The sequence below is a fragment of the Diabrotica undecimpunctata genome, chromosome 7, assembly GCF_040954645.1.
Source record: "Diabrotica undecimpunctata isolate CICGRU chromosome 7, icDiaUnde3, whole genome shotgun sequence".
Classification (NCBI taxonomy): Eukaryota; Metazoa; Arthropoda; class Insecta; order Coleoptera; family Chrysomelidae; genus Diabrotica; species Diabrotica undecimpunctata.
In genome coordinates this window covers 129833211-129847465 of record NC_092809.1, presented here as the reverse complement: position 1 = coordinate 129847465, position 14255 = coordinate 129833211, and the positions used below count along the sequence as shown (strand labels likewise).

The 14255-nt window shown below is 34.6% G+C and overlaps 1 protein-coding gene across 1 annotated transcript in view; it reads right to left on the bottom strand.

Moving 5' to 3' along the window:
* Dnah3 (dynein heavy chain 3, axonemal) overlaps positions 1 to 14255 on the bottom strand; it is a 547435-nt gene that overhangs the window by 414730 nt on the left and 118450 nt on the right. The window contains exon 2 of the mRNA XM_072538195.1: positions 10500 to 10592. Within this exon, the coding sequence (XP_072394296.1) occupies positions 10500 to 10592 (93 nt within the window). The remainder of the gene's footprint in view (positions 1 to 10499; positions 10593 to 14255) is intronic.

Sequence of the window (14255 nt, the reverse complement as noted above, 5' to 3'; positions counted from 1 at the left end):
CGGCTCAGTGTACAGAAATATAAAAAAGGCTAACGCAGCAGTTTAAAATTCTAAAATGAATCTGCGGCTTAGACTAGAATATGCTGGTGTCTGATCGGCCTATGGTGGAGTAGTACGGCAAGAAATAAGGGCTTGCGGCTCGGTGATACTCCTCCATATATCCCTACCGGAAGGGCGTGGCGCCTAAATACCGGTATATGTATATATTATCTCGTAACCTGTTTTACTAATAATAATAACAAGAGAAAAGTAAAATATGATCTAGGCCACTAGGTACCCGAAATCAAAAAAATCAATTTTCGTTGATTAGAACCGTAGATATTGCGACTTTTATAAATTTAAATTTATGAACTCAGTTTTTGAAATAATAAAATCGCTTCGCTTTTAAACACTTAGAATTACTGAGGCATGTCGATCAAGTATAAATATCGGGGACAGAAAAATTTCTCTTGGTATTTAATGAAAAAATTCACGTGCCCTGGTAATATGCATAAAACATAATTTTTCACTTTAAATAAATTAAAATCAAAATCTTTTTTCAATTATATCTAGTGAAAATAAATACTAATACACTTAATTAATGCACAATAAAAGTAATAAACAGAACTGCCTTTAGCTTACTAATGCAATACTTTACATTAATAATTATTTTACTTTGTTTTTAAGGTTAATTATAAGTCAGTTGACAGTATAAGTAAGGTCTGTTCAATATTATCCTAACTTTGATGCATATAATGGATGTAAACTGGAAATATGCCAGCAGGTTATGCAATGTTTTCTGTCTACATAAAACCCGATAAAAGTGTTGAGAATTTTCAGAAAACAATAGCAAAACATAATAAAGCTAACGATTGTTTAAAATACTTTATTACAATGTAAGTAAGTATCTCAACACACTAAATATAACTTCCTTGACCAACCTTACGTCCTTGATACAAGTTATTTTCACGTATAGGAAAATTTTCGACGAATACAAAAATATTTTTATATATAAAAACAAACTATTCATAAATCTTTTAATTAAAGTTGGCAGATAAAAGTGTATATCTAAATAAAATACAGAACCATGTAAAAGTTATTGATGCCAACGAGTTGAAAACTTTATCAATGAAGTATTCAGACAAATAATATTATTGTCAAGCGAATTATATATATATATATATATATATATATATATATATATATATATATATATATATATATATATATATATATATATATATATATATATATATATATATATATATATAGAGAAAAGAATATATATATATATGTGTGTGTGTGTATGTGTCTGTGTGTGTGTGTGTGTGTGTGTGTGTGTGTGTGTGTGTGTGTGTGTGTGTGTGTGTGTGTGTGTGTGTGTGTGTGTGTGTGTGTGTGTGTGTGTGTGTGTGTGTGTGTGTGTCTGTGTGTGTATGTAATGCTGACGCAAGCCTTTTAGGACCATAGTTTAGGCCCTTCATATTCTTTGGTCTTTGACCTTCTCCTTCTTTACGTGTCGTATCCTCTCAGAACTATCAGAACCATCATAGCGATTCGAATCTTCGATGCCGCTACTCTGCAAAGTTCTATAGAACTGCAGTTGAACCACTTTCTTAGATTGTTGTAGGAAACGCGTCTCCTACCTTGGCTTCTTTGTTCTTGTATTTGCCCCAGAATGATCACTTGCAGCAGTTCGCAGCGCTCACCTCAATATTGCAACTATCTCATTTTGATAGTACATATTTAATACTTTTTTTGGTTTCTCATTCTTATAATTAATATATTTAATACTACGTCGGTTGTAATTATATCCATCCAGCTTATTGTTAGCATTCTTTTATATGTCAACATTTCAAAAGACTCCAATCCATCAGCGATCTGTTCCTATAGCGCTCATACCTCCACTCCATATAGGAGCACATAGTGGATGGACCTCAAAACTCTTAATCCGATGGACAAATCTGTGTTACACAAGCCGTTTTTTATTTTGGTAAAAATGCGTGCCTTGTTTGTCCAATTCTTGATTTGATTTCTTCAGTATAGTCGTGGTTACCGTTAATTATTGATGCTAAATATTTATATTTTTGGACTTATTTGTTCTCCGTGTATCATTAGGCTCTCTTAACTTGGAGACAACACATAGAGTACATGCTTGATAGATGTAACAAAGGCAGCAATTTCCTCAGAATGACAACTAAAACGTGGTAGGGTTGCGATGTAGAAACATCCTTGTTGTTTTATCGCGCTTATATACGATCTATTCTAGATTACGGTGCTACTCTTTATGGTTCCGCCTCCAAGAACCTTTTAAGAAAAATTGACACGTTTCGAAGTTCCATTATGAGGGTATGTTCGGGTGCTATGAGATCAACCCCTATACAACCCTTATATGTTAACTGAGCTACCCCTTGAAAATAGAAGAAACATTTTAAGTGAAAAAAACCTTCTTAAAATTCTATTAACTAACTCCCAGTTATTTTCAAAGGTCCGACAACTTAACGAGTCAGATCTTACAAATATTGGGAGAAAAAACCTTCCCCGCCTTTATGCATGGCATTACAGAATAATCCTATTGTTTTCAAGAAATTGCAGACGATTGACAGAAGCTTAGACTACTTCTCTTTATTCCACAGAACTGAGGTTATAATACCCACTTATAGTGAGAACACCATTATGAGTAGCAATCTTCTAAGATCTCTACTGCAGGGTTATAGGGAAGCCACAGTAATATACACGGACGCATCAAAAACAACAGAAGGGACTGGAGGCGCATACTTTTTGAATTTTCAATCTTTTCAGCGGAATCAATAGCTATACTTGAAGCTCTAAAATATGTTAAAAATACCTGCAATAGACATATTTTAATTCTGTCAGGTTGCCTTTCAGTTTTGCAGAGCATAAAAAACATTGAATTGCCCTCAACATTTAGCAACCCCTACATATTTGAAATAAAAGATCGATTGTATCATTTATCATCGACTGGAGTCAACATAAAATTTATTTTGGTCAAAGCACATATTGCTCTCAAACATAATGAATATGTAGATCATTTAGCTAAAATGAGTGTAACAACTGGTTTAACGTTGATATATATGCTTAATACATCAGATGTTACTACGATTTTCAAAAAAAATCAGCAATTAAGATGGAAAGAGCAATGGAAACATTACTGTTCTACAAACCATAAAAGGTATACCTCTTTACAACCAATTATACCTCAAACAACCTGGTTTCAGAATTTCAAATAAATATATCTCCTCGTAAATATATTACAAATGTCTTGACGGACCCCTAGACGAGAAGCGAGTGTCCTTGTATTTTCCTTCGATGTGTTCTTCTATTAATCTTATAATACTAAAACGCTAAGCCCTTTTCTTGTCCACCACTTTACTCAAAAACCATATTAGATAATTAAAATATTTTTTCGGAATATTATTAGTATTACGTATGAGATTGTCAAGATATACTTTTGGGACAAAAATTCACTTCCGGTTTTGAGATGACCGGAAGTTATAATTTACTTTAAGTTTTAGACCCCACAATGTATATATGGATCAAAAGGTCTCGTCGAGACGAATCTAAATATGTACTTCCGGTTGCGATCCGACACCGGAAGTGACCCGAATCGCGCATAAAACGTCAAGATAGAGCAAATCTGACACCGGATTCGTGATCAGCATGCAAAATTAACTGCTAAATGATGTCCATGTCGACATTTGATGAAAATAAATAAAATAAAAATTTCATTTAAAACTTTAACCTTTAACCTTTCGAGGCTGGCTGAATGACGAAAGTCTATGTCACAAAAAAAAATTAGGCTCTCTTGTCGTTTTTGTGATATAGTGTGTGTTGTGATCACCAAATCACAACTTCACTCTATAGTTTTTAACGTCTTTCTATTTTAGTAGCTTTCTCTGATGATGCCTATGAAAATAGGCGAAATATATTGGATATAGTAAAAAGAGTATTTAAATGAAGAAAGCCAGACTCCTGCTGAACCAGAATAAAAGAAGATATGGAAGCATCAGCGAAAGATGAAATAGGAACAGAAATTTTGGGCTCAATCTCCTCCTTAATTTTACAATTTTATCGAGAAATACAAAAATAAAACTGTACAAAACAATAATATGCCCAGTCCTGACATATGGGTCAGAGACCTGGACTCTAACACAAAGTAATGAAAACATGTTATGATGTTTCGAAAGAAAAGTATTAAGGCGAATCTATGAAGCAGTGAATGACAATGGAGTGTGGAGAAGACGATACAACTTCCAACTTTATAGAATGTACGAGAAACCAGATATCGTAAAAGATATTAAGATAGGACGTCTGAGGTGGATAGGGCATGTAATTCGTATGGAACAGAATGAACCAGCTAGAAAAACCCTCCTTGATAGACCCATTGGTCAGAGAAGAAGAGTAAGACCCAGAACAAGGTTTTAAATACGTGCTTGGCGGAGGAAGGAGATGGATAGGCATGACTGGAGAGAAATTCTTGAGCAGGCTAGGACCCACGCGGGGTTATAAAGGCAGAATGATAATGATAGTAAAACACATAAAGATAGGACGTCTGAGGTGGGTAGGCCATGTAATGCGGATGGAGCAAACCGACCCAGCTAGAAAAACGCTCCTTGATAGACCTATTGGTCAAAGAAGAAGAGGAAGACCCAGAACAAGATTCCTAGATAACATCGATGAAGACATGAGAAATATGGAAATACGTGCTTGGCGGAGGAAGGCGATGGATAGGGACGACTTGAGAAAAATTCTTGGGGAGGCTAGGACCCACACAGGGTTGTAAAGCCAAAATGATGATGATGATGATGATGATAGTAAAAAGAGTAGTATATATTTGCAATTATATCTGCTCCATAGTCGGTTCAGGTATCTTAGTAATAATTTACATTTATTCTGAATTCCTTGTGTTGGACTGACTTATCATCCAAAAGAAGGAAGGCTTGCTCTGATTACCTAAAAGGGTTAAAGAGGAAAAAATAGTGGAAGAAAGTTTTATATCAGCTAAATCTTTTGTATTGATATTTTCTAACACTAAATGTCCTGTTAATCTATATAATGCAGTTGCAAGTTTAAACTTTATGTATTATCGTGTGTCTAATCATAAATTTTCTGAAAATCTAGATAACTGTAGTTTTCATCGTTTAATTTATTTACAAGAAATATTATTTTACAGACTAATTTATGTTAATTTAGTGTTATTAACACATTTCTGCATGACGCCGACGACGCGAAGTTTATAGCAATATAAACATATAAACCAACTAAATATTAATTTTTGAAAAAACTCGTTTTTTATAGACACGTGGGATGACACGGTTATGAAAATTTTATCACATCTATTTCGTCAATATTTACTGCTTAAAAAAATACGTAAAATGTTAGTGTGCCATCTCAACTGTGTTTTATTTACCTTCGAAGTTGTATCTGCCCACTTCTACAGGAAACGGTCATGGATAGTTGGTTTGTTTGTATATATGTTTGTTTATTAAGTTACAGAAGAACATGAGAAGTTGAAAGTATAAATGATTGGTCATTGAACAGAAGAAAGGCTGAAACGGGGATATTACTGGAATATATGACATAAAGTTAATGGAGGTGGGACAGATATATCTATGGAGTTCTATAACATTTGTATTTAGAGGAAGAATAAGAAAAAAAAGTGGTTAATTATGAACAATGAAGAATCAGGAAAATTAATAGCAAATACAAATATCATATTTATAATAAACGGTTCAAAACATTTTAGAAGTATCAAAAATATTATATTGCAATAAATATTTGTTTTCAATAGAAAACCGGAGCACAAGTATTGGATACCATGCGTGTCGTTTCATAAAATTTCGCTACACTTTAAGTTAACCTTGTAGATTTAGCAGTTTTGTATCAACATACTTGGGCTAGTAACGAGGCGATATATAATAGAACCTTGATGTTATAAGAGGTAAACAGACAGAAATTGAGTCGCTCAATAGTCGTAATGCAGTTTACTTAGTCAGTACTTTGTAATTAAACAGATGTAATCTTATTTACGCGTTGTCATGGATATCACCATACGGTAATCACGTAACATCTTTAATTAAGTACTATTTAAATATTTAATTATAAATTGTAAATTCTGAGATAGAATGGCTTATAGGGCAGAATGCCTACCCCAGATGTAGGCTCTCATCCTGCTTTACGTCAAGAATGCCTTTAACACGGCATTATGGGAAAAAATCATGTCCAGGCTAAGAGAATTGGGCGTTAGTGCGTACCTCGTCAACGTAATTGACAGATACTTTAGTGACAGGTCAATAAGAGAAAAAGATACCAGCATCAGTTTGTCGCAGAGTGTTCCGCAGTGTTCAATACTAGGTCCCATCCTTTGGAATGTCCTGTACGACGGGGTGTTGAGGGTACAGATGCCAAGGGGATGCACTCTTGTAGCTTATGCCGATGATCTCGCACTGGTTGCGAAGGCGAGTCAGAAAACGGACATGGCTAATGCGGCTAACACAGCCCTGCGTCGCATTAGTAGGTGGATCAGACAGAACGGTCTACAGCTAGCGTCTCAGAAAACTGAGGTGTTGGTTCTCAAAGGGAGCCGGGACAAATCCCCTCTTCGCTTTATAGTGGAAGGTGTGGAGGTTGCAGCGGTTAAATCGATTAAGTATCTCGGAGTCTGGTTGTCGGAAGGACTAAGGTTCGGAGTACACATCCAAAAGACGGTAGAGAAGGAGAACCGAAATCTGAAGGCGTTGATACGGCTGATGCCAAACATTGGAGGCCCAGGTAGCACCAAAATAAGGGTGCTAAATGCAGTTTTCCAGTCGGTGGTAACCTACGCTGCTCCCGTGTGGTGTAGCGCACTGAACACTGCGAAATACGCCAAGCTGATGGAGACTTCGGAAAAGCGAATGCTCCTCAGGGTATCTAGCGCATACAGGACGGTTTCAAATGAGGCTTTATATGTCGTTGGAGCGGTGATACCGATCGAACTACAAAGAGCGAGCCAGCGTATATGCGAGGAGGATGGATGGAAATATAGATGAGAATGAGAGAGAAAGAACGATAGTGGAGTGGCAGCGAAAATGGGAGAATAATAGCGGAAAGGCAAGGTGGACGAAGGTGCTTATTCCCGATCTGAGGCCGTGGTAGGAATGTAAATTCAGGAAACTAGACTACTTCCCGACACAGTTTCTGACTGAACATGGTAGTTTTGGCACTTTCACAAATAGAATAGGCAAATCTGCCTCGGCAGATTGTACTGTTTGTGGGGTACCGGATTTCGACAGGTAAATGGGTTTCGGGCTGGATTAAAGAAACATGGTAACCTAATATTGAGAGGAGAGAAAGAATGGAGAGAAGTACACTGTCTGATTTCTGGGGTGATGAAGAATAAGGAGGAGGAGGACAGAGGAGAAAATTGCACCAAGGATGTGACATTTATAATTATTATTATTTATTAGTTTATGGCCTAACGGAAATATTTTCTGATTTATGGTAATAGGTATTGTTATTAGTTTTTAGTTTTTTTTTTTTGTTTTAGTAGTGCATTGAGTGGCAAGACTACCTCTTTGGAACGGTGGTTAAGGTTTTAGCCGGAACACGATTAATCCGGCACTACCCTGGGGTCTTCTGGCCTTGTATCCTTCTCCTGACCGAAAGATGCCAGGGTGTCTTGTTCCGTGACGTAGATGTCCAAAAAAGGTTTTCCCCACCGTTGCCTGCCACAATTCAATGGATACCTTCTTAGGCTCTTACTGGAATCTGGCAATACGGCAATTAAAAAAAAAGATGACCTACTGTTCCACCATACACTAGAAGCTTTGTGGCTCGATAACAAAGATGGAACTGATGTATCCCGATACTGGGTCGAAATTATATGAATAATTTGTCCGGACACGATAAAGTAGGTAAATTAATATAAAAATAATAAGCTTTACTGTTTTGCCTTTCAAAATTTATATATACAGTCGTTACTGTTTATAAATAATATACTTAAGCCCATTTCAAGGTCTCTATATATAGTCAAAAATGTTATCAGAAGTCTTAAAGTATGTTTTTGCATTTCCTGAGCAGTTATCACTTATTTATAGTTTTAGTATATTCACATTAACTTGTTTATATTATTTAACTATGTTTAAAACAATCCATTATCATATTATCATAGTTGTTAAAAGCATTCATCCGGTGATATCCAGTAACAAGTTAAATGTTATTTAAACCAGAAATTAATCTCAGTCAGAATACCGTATCTTAATTATTTTTAAAATTGCCCCATATTAAAGTCTCAAATTGCTTTAATTAGTTTATTATTTTGCAGATTTATATATGATTATTTAACACCAGAACAGGCAATGACGGAAAAAAGATATACGTAAAATAAACTGCAATGGTTCAATTGACGACCACATCAATCATATTACAATATGTGAAATAATAATTAGCTTAATGATTATGGTAGAGCTATTAAGAGTTTGGTCACTCCAGAAGATAATTGAGATGTATTGGATTGGATATAATCAACTGTAATGGAAGTTAACTGAAAAAAGAAACAATTATACCAAAATCTACAAGACAAAAAGAAAGGTAAAACCATAAGAGTGTAGTTATGTAGTTATGAGTTCAGAAATGTAGTATGTGAAAACTACATTTCTGCATTATTTAAACAAGAAAGAGTTAAAGTGAATTATTTAAAGAAGAATCACTATACAACGATTGCTACAAAGCAACGATTGCAACAACGAGCGAAGTTAAACGGACAATCTTCATTATTGGTTGGCGCTACAGCCCTTCGTGGGCCCTAGCCTGCCTCAAAACATTCTTCCATTCTTCCTTGTCGAATGTCTGTCTTCTCCATCCCGATACAATCTCCCTTAAATCGTCCTACACGTCGTCTAGATACCTGTGCTTAGGTCGCCCATTTCTTCTTCTTCCGACCGGCCTATTTAGCATGGTTATTCATCATGCGGAAGGACCATCATGTGGATGGATCACTTTCATCCATTCGCATAACGTGGTCCACCCCATAGGCGGATTATTTTGATGGTTTTCACGCATCACCAAAAAGTCTATAAAGTTCGAAATTATATCGCCTTTTCCAGAGATTCTCTTCGTTAACTCCGGCATATATGATCTTTAATACTTTCAAAGATTCGTAGTAACTCTTCATCTTGGGTCGTCATTGCCCATGTTTCCAATCAGTAAGTAACCACTGGGCGTATTATTGTTTTATAAAGTTTACACTTTGTTTCTCTTGACACATTTCTCGCTCTTAGTTGAGGATTTAGGCCAAAATAACAGCGGTTAGCCATGCTAATTCTTTTTCTTATTTCTTTGGTTGTGTTGTTTTTGCATTCAATCAGTGATCCTAAGTAGCAGATCTCTTTCACCGTTTCTATAGTTTCGTGTTACACCTCAAGTTATTTTGTTGCATTCTTGACATAGCTGGTATATATTTATATAAAAACGGACAATACAAACGGGAAAAATTGGAAAAGCAGGCAGAAAAGTGTTGAAATACTAAAACTGCTGAAATAAAAGTAGTTTAATGTACTGTGTGGTCTCTTTAATAGAATTTCTGACACTGGTATCCTATTAACTGATTATTTGCTATCAACAGGTCAAAATATGTGTAAGAAGCAAGCAGACAATATAGCAATTTACATCAGCGGCAAAGAACACTAGAAAATCACCTAGAGAGAAAATCAGAATATGTGGGCAAATGGAAGATCAATATTAAGATGTAGGAGACCCAATTTATCATCTTCAAATGCCAGGTCAATCCACTTGGAGAAGAAATCAGATTAAGAGTGAATAAAAACCAAGAAAATGTCGTCGAGTACCTGGGAGTCAATCTTACCAGAAAACTTAACATCACAAGAAACAGAAATACATAAGAAATCAAAAGAAAGGTGGAGAAGAGTATGATCCAAAACTTATATATTCAGCCCTCTATCGCAAACCAAGAAGATCCAATTATACCGTCTTCGGTGTAGCGGTGATATGGTATGCAATCCCAATATGAAATTCCACAGCAGAAAACAACTGCTGTAGTCTCTGCTGTGGTATAAACTGATAAGAACAGAGAAGGTGGTCATGAAGATAACAGAATTCTACTATCAGACTTCAAGAAGACTCCCTTGACCATCTAATCAGAGTCTAACCAGGGGGTTGCTGAAGGCAGACAAGCAGATGTAAGTAAAGTAACGAAAATAGTACCTACTGAAATATAAGATCCGGAGCTCAACGAGGGCAGATCTAGATACGCGAAGAGGATGCGATTATAGACAGTAGTAAGTAGCAGGAGCGATATGGTGGAAGAAAGAAATACAAAGAAATGAAATACATTATATTTTATTGAAATGTTAGATATTTTAGAATGAGAATGTAATACTCATTAATATGATCGTCATTATGAATATTTTATTGGGCTGCTCAAATATGTATTTAAAGTAGCTAGTATTATTTTTAATATTTAAATAAATGTTTAAAAAACATATGCAAAAATATCTTACCATCTTCTCCTAAAGGACTAGGATTTACTTTTTTCTTTCGTTTTGGCAAATCCTGTATTCTTAGTTCTTGAGCGCCGGGTGTAAAAGTCGCACCTAAAAACAATAATTTTTATTAAATTGGCTTGAACTATATTTTATGAAAAGTATTTTTTTTATAAGTTTGCAAATTTACAATCTGCCATTACAGGCTATTAGTAAATGTGAGTATTGCAAATACATGAGAGGAGAGATTATCCACTGGTAACAGTCCCAATACTAACACTAACAAATTAAATTAATGTAGGATTATAATTTGAAACTGAAATTGAAATGAAAATTAAAATTAATATTGAAATTAGTGAATAAAGTCTGTTGGCCACTGTCTCTTCAATCTTCGTCTGACTTCTGGTTGGAGGTGTAGTTGTCTTGCTTCCTCGTTGGGGTGGGCTGGCAGATGTTCTAAATAATTTCTTGTTAGTCTGCTGATTTCGTCTTCAACGAACGGTATACCAGAGTCATCATGCAGTGTTTTGTTACTAACGTACCACGGCGCATTGAAAATCATTCTTAGTATTTTGGATTGGATTCTCTGAATGATTTTGATATTAGAAGGCTTTGCACAGCCCCATACTTGCACGTCGTATGTCTATATAGGCTTTATTATGCACTTATACAAGAGAAGTTTATTATCTGTAGATAACTGAGATTTTCGGTCTATTAACCAATTTATTTGACGTATTTTTATGTTGATTTGGATATTTTTGGCAAGATGTGTGCTTTCCAAGTGAGATTCTGATCAAGTGTCATTCCCAAGTATTTGACTTCTGTTTTTACTGATATTTATTAAAAGTGTAAAGTAATATTAAATATAGTGTTAATTAAATAGTATTAGACTAAGACTATTATGAGCTTCACAGATATTTCAATTTGATATTGTATGAAGCAATAATGTGTTTGGAACTTTAGAAAATGTATATAAACACAGGAAGTTGGCAGTTCGAATAACATTAGTAAGTGAGTTTTTTGAAGTTAATAGTTGTCAATGTGTAAAACTTTTTAACAACTATTGTAATATGGTTGGTGTTTCAATAAAGAGATCATAAAGAAGTGTAACAATACAAACAAATATACAGCAAAAAAAGCAAAAGATTTTACTTATATTGGATGTATATGAGAAGAAAATAATGAAATACTACTTTGACAGTTTGTTAAATGAATAATGTGACAAACCCAGTTGAACTAGATGCAGAAAGTTGCACAAGCAAACACTAAGCAAGAAATAAACGAAGTTAAACCAGTTGTACCAGATCATATACATGGAGAATTGTGAACAGGTTTAGGAGAGACAGAAACAAGTTGATTAACAGGTTAAAAAATAGAATTGTGGAAGTGCTACAAACACTGTTTACAAATACAAAGGAGATGTTTAGCAATGCACAAACGATAGGGCCATGTAGCTTCTTAGTCACACAATTGAAATATAGAAGGGAGTAAATGATAAACGGATACGTGAAGAAACCGAAATATACGAAGATCAGTTTGAATGTATGCAATAGAGATGAGATTTATGTGTGAAGGAGACACCGGTGAGTATGTGACAATTTTGCAAGATATTTATGATGGAGTAGCAACGAGCGTTAGGAGAGATATTGGAGAGACTTATAAATTTCATACGATAGCAGAATTGAATCAAGGCTCAGTGTTTAGAGCTTATTTATTATTATTAGCGTTGGATCAGATAACAGGGAAACTACAGGGTAATCTTCCCTGGTGCATAGTGTATCATTAGAATGTGAGGTTAGTATAAAATACTGATAAAAATTTAGACAAAATACTGGAACAGTGGTGATAATATCTTTAAGAAAATGATTTAAAACTTACATATTGGGTCAGTATTACAGAGTAGTGAGGAAGTAGGTTAAGACCACTATTTGGACTTTGGAAAAATGTTAAGTTAAACTAATATCTTTGTCTTTTATGTAAACAACCAAATTATCTACATATAAACGTGATTTTAAAGATTTCTGTTTTTATCACTAATCTCGATTAAGAAGAGTGTATGGCTAATAATTGAACCTTGGGTGGTTCTATTTTCTTCCTCCTGTTTTACGGAATAGTGATTGTTAACTCTTACACGAAACGATCTGTTTTCTAGAAACTTCTTAATAAAATGAAGGCTTTTTTCACGAATATTCCATGACTGTAACTTGTTTAAGATGTTGTATCTCCAACATGAAGTGAATAAAGTCTTAAGTCAAAAATACTGCTATAAAATACTATTTTGTTGCCAGGGATTCATAAATATTACTTTGCAGGTCTAATATGATCTATCCCAGATTAGTTTTTGAAAGCCATTTTGTTGATTTATTAAGTAAATTTGAATTTTGAGCCAAATCAGCCTTGAGTTGATATTTTTTTCTAATAGCTTGCCGATTCCACAAGTTAGGCTTATAGGTCTATAGGAATCAAGATGTAGACGAGAATTTTTGGCTTTTAAGAAGTAGGAGAATGATACATTTTGGACAACTCATAGGTACCGGTGCCGTTGCCAAATGAAGTTAAACGATTGAAGCGTGTAGTTTTTAGTAGACGTAGGTAGGTGTTTTAGAAAAACAGTAGGGATATCTATAACCGGAAGTGTTTTCTGACCAGGGATACCAAATAATTTTAGAGTATGCCGATGACATCAACATTGTAGCATTTTTATATTCTTTCGTATGTATTGAAATCACCCTGTATGTATTAAAACATCGAAAAAGTATTTTCAATCCTTTTGCATCGCTGGAGTTGATAATAAACACATTCTAAAGTTTGTTTATATATCACAGACGCGTATTTCTTTGGTATTTTCTTTTATTGTTTCCAATTAATATTGCGCCTGAAATAAATATCCACTTAAATCGCTGAGAAGGTTTTGCGGAGAAGAGAATTACATCACTCTCGCTGAGGCCGCTGTCAGGGGCAATTGGTTTCAGTGTTGGTCCAAATTTTTCTTCAAATTTGTAATATTTTTTCGTTTTTTTGCCTTTTATCATAGGAAAATGTGTATTATAGTAGCAGTGGTGAAGTTTTATGTGCAGCTATTGAGGTTTGGAAGCATCTTTAAACAGTCAAGACGCTCCGAGTGTCAGCGTTAAAAAGCCGGCAAATTTGTTGAAAAAAGTGATTTATACTCAATGTAATGTGTCAGTTCTGACAGGAGTAATCTCTGTTTTTGATTTATGTCATCTCTCACCTAAGAGATTTGAGGTGTTTCCAACAAATTAGGAAGATACTCACATGTGCTCCAGTTTTTAAAGAAGCAGAGTTTCAAAGTTTGCGACCAGTACCCAACTTTCAGCTTCATTTTTCGCAGTTTGGAGATGAATTTGTTCGTGTGGCAGAGAGTGTAAGTCCAGTTCCTAATCCCAAAGATTTTAAAGAAATTTTAGTGAAATCTTTTTTGTTGATTTTTAAAGGAAAAGTAAACATTTTCTAATAATAATTGCTTTCATAACAATTTAAGAAATTGTAATAATTAAAATTATAGATGTTAGGGTGTGACTTAGCTATCATACTAATTGTTCTCAGTTTTAAAATTTAATATTGACATCTAGCTTTATTTTTTTGACATTTGGTAAACACCTAATCATAACAGATCTTATTTTGCTTTGTTTTTTTAGAAAGAGGTTAACTTCTATGCATGGTTTTACCTAAAAACATATTTTTTTATTTGTAATAATTTATTTCTGCTATAAATTATCGCCCAGTAACAATTGTAAGTTCTTGTAGGATCTC